Source organism: Octopus bimaculoides, chromosome 20 (genome assembly GCF_046866305.1).
Source record: "Octopus bimaculoides isolate indiv1 chromosome 20, ASM4686630v1, whole genome shotgun sequence".
Classification (NCBI taxonomy): Eukaryota; Metazoa; Mollusca; class Cephalopoda; order Octopoda; family Octopodidae; genus Octopus; species Octopus bimaculoides.
This window is the reverse complement of record NC_142947.1, coordinates 43,670,465-43,678,612: the sequence shown is the minus strand read 5'-3', so window position 1 is coordinate 43,678,612 and position 8,148 is coordinate 43,670,465. Positions and strand designations below refer to the sequence as shown.

The following is an 8,148-nucleotide window of genomic DNA, read 5'->3' as shown; positions in this document are numbered from 1 at the left end:
ATATATATATATATATATATATATATATATATATATATATATATATATATATACGTCTCTCACTCTCTCTCCCCCCCACACACACACATGTACATACCTCTTACTATCTCTCTCGCCTTCCTTCTCTCCTCTTCTTCTCCAGTTTTCTCTATCTCTCTCTCTCTCTTTCTTTCTCTCTCTCTTGTCTATTTTCTTCTCATCCCTTTCTTCCCCTCGACTTCCACCCCTCAATCCCATAGCAATCTCTATATCTACACCACCACCACCACCACCACCATAACCAACTCTTGCTACTTCCCTCACCTTCAGCCCCCCCCCCCCCTCCCCCGCCTTCCACCATCGCCTCCCCCAGCTTCACCTCTCCTTCTCCTTCTCCTCCTCCACCGCTTCCTACTACGCTGCTACGACTACGGCGGCGATGACTCTACACCTTCCTTTCTTTCTCTCCCTCTCTCTTTCTTACTTTCTTTCTCTCTTTCTCGCTCTTTACTCTTTCTTCATCTCTCTATCTCCCTCTTCTCCTCTCATTCATTTCTACCTTCCTCTGCCTCTCTCTCAATCCCGTTCTCTGTCTCTCTCTCACTTTCACTCCTTCTTCCTCTGCCACTCTCTCTCTCTCTTACTTACTTTCTCTCTTTCTCGCTCTTTACTCCTTCTTCATCTCTCCATCTCCCTCTTCTCCTCTCATTAATTTCTACCTTCCTCTGCCTCTCTTCAATTCCGTTCTCTGTCTCTCTCTCACTTTCACTCCTTCTTCCTCTGCCACTCTCTCTCTCCGTCTCTCACTCCATCTCTTCCTTCACCCTGCCCTTCGTCGTCGTCGTCGCCGACACAGTCTCCGTCGTTATCAGCAACACCGCCTCCAGCATCACCATCATTCACATTTAACAATAAATAACACTGTAGAAACAACAACATCAGCATCAACATCATCATCATCATCGCCTTCATCACCATCATCCTCATCATCATCGTCGTCATTGTCATCATCATCTTCCAGGCGCAGCTTCTTTTTATAAGCTTCTAAACTTACCCTGAAGAAAGGGTGCGAACGCGTCTGCGAAAGAAAAAGAGAGCCTTACTTTCAAATCAAGAGGGATAAAGTATACTTTAGCGTCGTGACATATTTACACCACTTCTTTCTATTTTGCTTTTACCGAGACAACCACTCTTACTACTATTAATACCACCACCACTACTACTGCTATTACTTATACTGGTATAGAACTTCAGGTTCTACTACTACTACTACTACAGTTTGTGCTACTTTTAGCGTCTTCAGTTGTGTACTACGGTACTCTAGTTTACAATGACCATTGCAGGTAATGGTTAATGGCATAATTATCACTAACAACAACAACAACAATAATAATTACAGACACTACTTAACTGTAACAGTAACAAACACCACCAAACAATATCACAAACAATCGTCGACACTACAAACCGAACACTAACTACGGCAACAGTTAAACACAAAGACTAGAAAAAAAAACTACGACCGACCGCCCACTCTACGACGCCACGAGTGTCTACTACAACTGTAACAACATCAAAAACACAACCACTACTAACTACAACAGTAGCAACAATAACAATCTAATCATCATCACCGCCACCGCCACCACTATTAACAGCGACTGTGACAATATTAATAATAGCGAAGACACCGGTTCCGTAGATGAGAATCTAGACACTACAGCCGTCGCCGTCGGCTCGTCTGAAATCACTACTACCACCACTACTACTACCAACTCCTGTACTACCTCAGTGTCTGTCGTCAATAGCACCACTACCATCACCACCACCACCACCACCATTTCATCTCCGGATAGCCCGCGGCTGTTCGCTTCCGGTGACGGCAACAGTGTTACAGGTAGCAAACATGTCGCCGACACCGCCACCACCACCACCACCACTACCACCGCGACCACCACCACTACCACCACTACCACCGTAGCTGCATCCACCAATGGTGGTGGAGGTAGTGGTGGTGGTGATGTTGGTCGCGGTGATGGTGGTGGCGGTAGTGGTGGCGAGAGCGGTATAGGTTCGGGAGGCGGTGGTGGTGGTGGTGGTGGTAGTAGTAGTAGTAGTAGTAGTAGCGGTGGTGTTGGTGGTAGTAGTGATAGTAGTTGTGGTGATGCTATTGAGATTGATGGTGGTGGTGGCGGTGATAGTTTAGCCAGAGGCGGGATGGATTCAGGCAACAGCATCAATAGTAGTCGCAATAATAATAACAATCTTAATACTACTACTACTACTACCACTACTACTACTACTACTACTACCACTACTACTAATGATTATAATACTAGTAAAGGTAGCTATAGCAACGGTGTAAATAGTAGTATTAGTAGTATTAGGAGCTGCAGTAGCAACAACAGTACCACGACAAGTGGTTTCCGAATTGGCGGGTGCCCGTTCTCAAGACTCGCAGGAAGAGGTCGGGTAGAATATGGGGGTGGCGACGGAGGTGGTGGCGGTGGTGGCGGAGGTGTTGGTAGCCCACCCGACCAGTCTTTGCCCTCGCAACAACAACAACAGCAACAACGACAATCATCATCAGCAACAACAACAACATTGAAACTACATATTCACTCGACAACAACGGCGACCACCACAACGACGACGATGACCACCACAACAACAGCCACAACACCGACGACAACAACAACAACAAAATCAACGACACCAACACTACAACAGCAACAACAACAAAAGCCGCACGTGGCCGGGTTGTGCATGTGGGCCACGGGATCTTACAAAAGCACATCCCCCTCGTCTTCTCAGTCATCAACGACTTCAGCAACTTCGTCGTCGTCGTCATCTATGGTCCCTACGGCCGGTATGGGTGGTAGTGGTGGTGGCGGGGGCTGTAGCCCCACGGTCACCAGTCCCGGTAGTAAGAGACAGCGTAAGATCAGTAATATATCAACGACCTCGTCTTCAGCAGGGTCCGACTCGGAAGGAGTCCAGGATGTTTACACGGAGAGGCGACTCGAGTTACGTGGACTCATCGAAGCAGTTGGCACCCTTATTTTACCCACGGTAAGTAAACCTCACTTTCAACGTATTGTAGTTTTGTAGTAGTAGTCGTAGTAGCTGTTGTTGATGGTAACCACGACGACGGTGTTATTATTTAACACCTGGTGGACCCCGATCCAGTACATCTAAGAACAAAAGCGACCCAATAGCCCCTGTCACGTTGGTATTACGTGTGTGTGTGTGAATATGTATATTGTATTATAAAGAAAAAAAAGGATCAAAGGTCCTTCTCGGGTTCCGTTGAAGGGTTACTCATTTTCTACCACCTGAGTGGACCTGGATAAAGTGAAATGAAGGGTCTTGTTCAAGAAAACAACGTGTCGCCCGGTCCAGGAATCGAAACCACAATCTTACGATCACGGGTGTAGCGCCCTTAACCACTAAGCCAAGCGACTTCACATATATGTATGTGTATGTGTGTTTACATACTTATCTATATGTATGTGTGTGTGTGCACATACATATCTGCACGTGTGTGTACGTTGTGTGTATGTTTCTCCGTGCATGCGTGTATGTGTGAGTCTGTGTGTATGTGTGTGTGTGTGTGAGTGTATGCACATACATATCTGTCTGTGTGTGTGTATGTTGTATGTTTCTCCTTGCATGTGTGTGTGTGAGTGTGTGGGCACATACATATCTCTCTGTGTATGTGTATGTTGTGTGTACGTTTCTCCTTGTGTGTGTGTGTGTGTGTGTGTGTGTGTGTGTAACCACGGAACACGAGGCTTTACGTTATCCGAAATGTCTACTTTCCATAAAAAGAGTTTAGACGGTGTAAATATGACACAGTTAGGGTTATTTGACTGCTATTTCTAGGAGATCGATTAACCATGTTCATGCCCCTTCCTTCTTTCCACGGGAGAGGGGAGGCGGTGCGCAAGCCGAACGTTGACCCATTTATTTATTTCTGTATTTTTATCATTTAGATTTGTGTTTATTATTTAGATTTATTTGTTTGTTTGCTTTTAAGATATTTATTTATTTGTTTATTTCTTTTGGGATTTTTTAAAATTTCATTAATGTTGAGCAATAACGGGGTTCGGCTTGCAAACGACGTGGTTCCACGTTCAGTCTCACTGCGCGTTACCTTAGGCAAATGGACTTTTACCAAAGCCCCGGGATGGGAAAGAACTTGTAATCGAATTTACTACATACGGAAGTCAGTCCCCCCTCCTCTCTCTCTCTCTGTCTCTGTATATATAGCTGGAGTGGCTGTGTGGTAAGTAGTTTGCTTACTAACCACATGGTTCCGGGTTCAGTCCCGCTGCGTGGCAAGTGTCTTCTACTATAGCCACGGCCCGACCAAACCCGTCGTATAAATGTGTATATATATATATATGCATGTATGTATGTGTGTGGATGTTTGTTTGTGTTTACCCACCATCGCTTGACAACTGATGTTGGTGTGTTCTTCTCCCCGTAACATAGCGGTTCGGCAAAATGGACCGATACTGTAAGTACTAGGCCTACAAAGAATAAGTCCTGGGGTCGATTTGTTTGACTGCTCCAGCATGACCGCAGCCCCAATTGCTGAAAACAAGTAAGATAATTAAGGGCAAAATAGAGGAAGGGAGAAGATCCGAAGACACACACACACACACACACACACACACACACACACACACACACACACACACACACACACACACACACACATACATATACACACATACACACACACACATATACATGCACACGTGTATACATACCTACATACATATATACATATATATATGTGTGTAAATAAATATATATATATATGTATATACACATACAAACATACATACACACACATATACATATATATATACATCACATACATACATATATACACATACGTGCGTGCATACAAACACATTTTTATCTATACATATGCATGTATATAATATATATATATATATATATAGAGAGAGAGAGAGAGAGAGAGAGAGAGAGAGAGAGAGAGAGACGCGCACATGCACATGCCACTCCCCCACCCCGGACACACACACACACACACACGCACGCACGCACGCACGCACGCACGCACGCACGCACGCACGCACGCACGCACGCACGCACGCACGCACGCGCGCGCGTAGATACGCACACGATAGCGGACTTCCGCGCAGTTTCCGTCTAGCAAGTTCTCTCACATGTATCAGCCTGGGTCGGTGAAAGAAAATATTTGTCCGAAGTGCCATGCAGTGGGGTTGAACCCGGAACGATCCTTTTGCATCCTTTTGCGAAGCAAACTTCCAGCCCCCACACCCATGCTGGCGCTTTTGCTTACGTCCTACGCAATCAACATACAGTAGTAGTAGTCGTGGTAGTAATGTTGTTGTTTGTGTTCTGAGGGTGGTGTATTGGTATCGTCACTTGTGCGTCGAACAAAAGGACATTCTCGCACGCTTTGTTACGTTCACCCATGCCCTTTATGCTCCGAGTTCAAATCTTGCCCGAGCTGTGTGTACCTTCACTTTCCTTTTCGTGTGTGAGGTGATGGGGGCGGTAGATTCGTGAAATACATGAAGCGGGTGGTTGTATACAGGTGTGCATAAATGGGTAGTATTCAATGTTTCGTACACGGTACCCCATCAATTTAACCCTTTATTCGACCAAAGAAATTTGATAACGTTGTCCTTGCTTGTCTCCACACATTTTGTAAGTCCTTCTTTCATACGTTTTGAATAACATAAAGTTTTCATTTCTTAAGATCCAAATTACTTGAGTGGTTAAAATAAAATTGGAAATGTGTATAGGAGAGGCTGTGTGGTAAATAGGTTGTTCGCCAACCACATGGTTCCGTGTTCATTCCCATTGCGTGGCACCTTGGGCAAGTGTCTGCTACTATAGCCTCAGGCCGACCAAAGCCTTGTGAGTGGATTTGGTGGTCGGAAACTGAAAGAAGCCCGTCGTATGTACACATATATGTGTGTGTGTGTCTGTGTTTGCCCCCCCCCCCCACCACCATCGCTTGACAACCGATGGTGGTGTGTTTACGTCCCCGTAACTTAGCGGTTCGGCAAAAGAGACCGATACAATAAGTACTAGGCTTCCAAAGAATAAGTCCTGGGGTTGATTTGCTCGACTAAAGGCGGTGCTCCAACATGGCCGCAGTCAAATGACTGAAACAAGTAAAAGGATAAAAGATACACGATGGACATTAGGGAAATACGTCCTGCGTGTCATATGTGATACACAGGGCGGGCAAGATGTTAAAAGAGTTCAATCCTTGACCACGGCGTCTTGGTACACTTTTGCCTGGGCAAAGCGTTTTTATAAGTTTTTCTCAAAAGTCCTTGCTTGTTGTCAGGCTTTTAATCAATCCTCGTTTCATAATTAATGAGTAATTAATTTAAAGCTTTTCTTTCTTAAGCCCCAAATTACTTGAGTTTTGAAATAAAATTGGGGATGTGGATCCTATACGAGGGATGGACATTGGGGAAATATGTCCTGCGTATCAAATGTGATACAAAGGACAGACAAAAGATTAAGAGGATTCCAGCGAAGACCTTTACGTCTTCTTGAAAAGCATTCCATTTGTGACCATCACTGGTACCGTTTTGCCTGTCCAAACCATTTGCATAAGTTTGTCCTAAGCATCCATGCTTGTTTCCAGACATTTAGTTCGTCTTTGTTTCATACGTTACTCGTTGCTCTTTTACTCTTTTACTTGTTTCAGTCATTTGACTGCGGCCATGCTGAAGCACCGCCTTTAGTCGAGAAGATCGACCCTTGGACTTATTCTTTGTAAGCCTAGTACTATTCTATCGGTTCGCTTGTTGAACCGCTAAGTTACGAGGACGTAAACACACCAGCATCGGTTGTCAAGCGATGGACGGGTGGGGAGACAAACACAGACACACAAGCATATACATATATATATATATATATATATATACGACGGGCTTCATACAGTTTCCGTCTACTAAATCTACTCACAAAGCTTTGATCGGCCCGAGGCTATAGTACAAGACACTTACCCAAAGTGCCACACAGTGGGACTGAACCTGGGACCATGTGGTTCTGGTTGTTGTTACTATTGTTACACTGCCACAGCCGTTGTTGCTACAACTTTTATTGCAGCGACGGTGGATGTGGCGGAAGGGGTGACGATGGTGGGGGGAGGTGGTGTGCCGATTATGTTGGATTGCCTTTGGCAACAGATTGACCAGATCAGAATTGACCTGGATTTGAACGAGGTCAACGACAACAACAAACACAACAACAAGCGATGACAAAGGATGATGACGGGAATAACAAGAACAACGACAGCTGCAACAAACAACAACAACAACAACAACTACAATAACATCGCTGACAATTGCAACAGCGAAAATGACCCAAAATAATAATCAACACAACCAACAACAACAACAACAATAGTCGTTTCGTCCCGTCTCTTCTCGACACACAACTATCCCCACCCACCCCTCTCTCTCTCTCTCCCACACTCTCTCCCTGTCGTTTCCATTAACCACCATTGTCCTCCATTGGTGTCTTTTTGTCTTTCGGCAGTTGAGGTATTTCAGCTATAAATAGAACCACATGTAGCAGCGGAACGGACACACAGACAGACACATGCTCACACAGATACACAAATAGACAGATGCAAAAACACGTGTAGGCTCAGTAACATACACTCACGGACAGATAAACACGCCTACACATACATACATGCAAGCATGGATGTACGTATATATATATATATATATATATATATATATATATATATATATATTTATGTATATATATATATATATATATATATATATTTATGTATATATATATATATATATATATATATATTTATGTATATATATATATATATATATATATATTTATGTATATATATATATATATATATATTTATGTATATATATATATATATATATATATTTATGTATATATATATATATATATATATTTATGTATATATATATATATATATATATATATTTTATGTATATATATATATATATATATATATATAATATATATATTTATGTATATATATATATATATATATATATATATATATATTTATGTATATATATATATATATATATATATATATATATTTATGTATATATATATATATATATATTTAATGTATAT

General features: G+C 42.7%; 1 protein-coding gene across 1 annotated transcript in view; it reads left to right on the top strand.

Moving 5' to 3' along the window:
* Window positions 1-1,017: 1,017 nt before the first annotated feature.
* The window catches only part of LOC106869877 (guanylate cyclase soluble subunit alpha-2), a 316,455-nt gene continuing 309,324 nt past the window's right edge, over window positions 1,018-8,148 (top strand). The window contains 1 exon segment of the mRNA XM_052975145.2: window positions 1,018-3,051. Within this exon segment, the coding sequence (XP_052831105.1) occupies window positions 2,197-3,051 (855 nt within the window). The 5' untranslated portion in view covers window positions 1,018-2,196.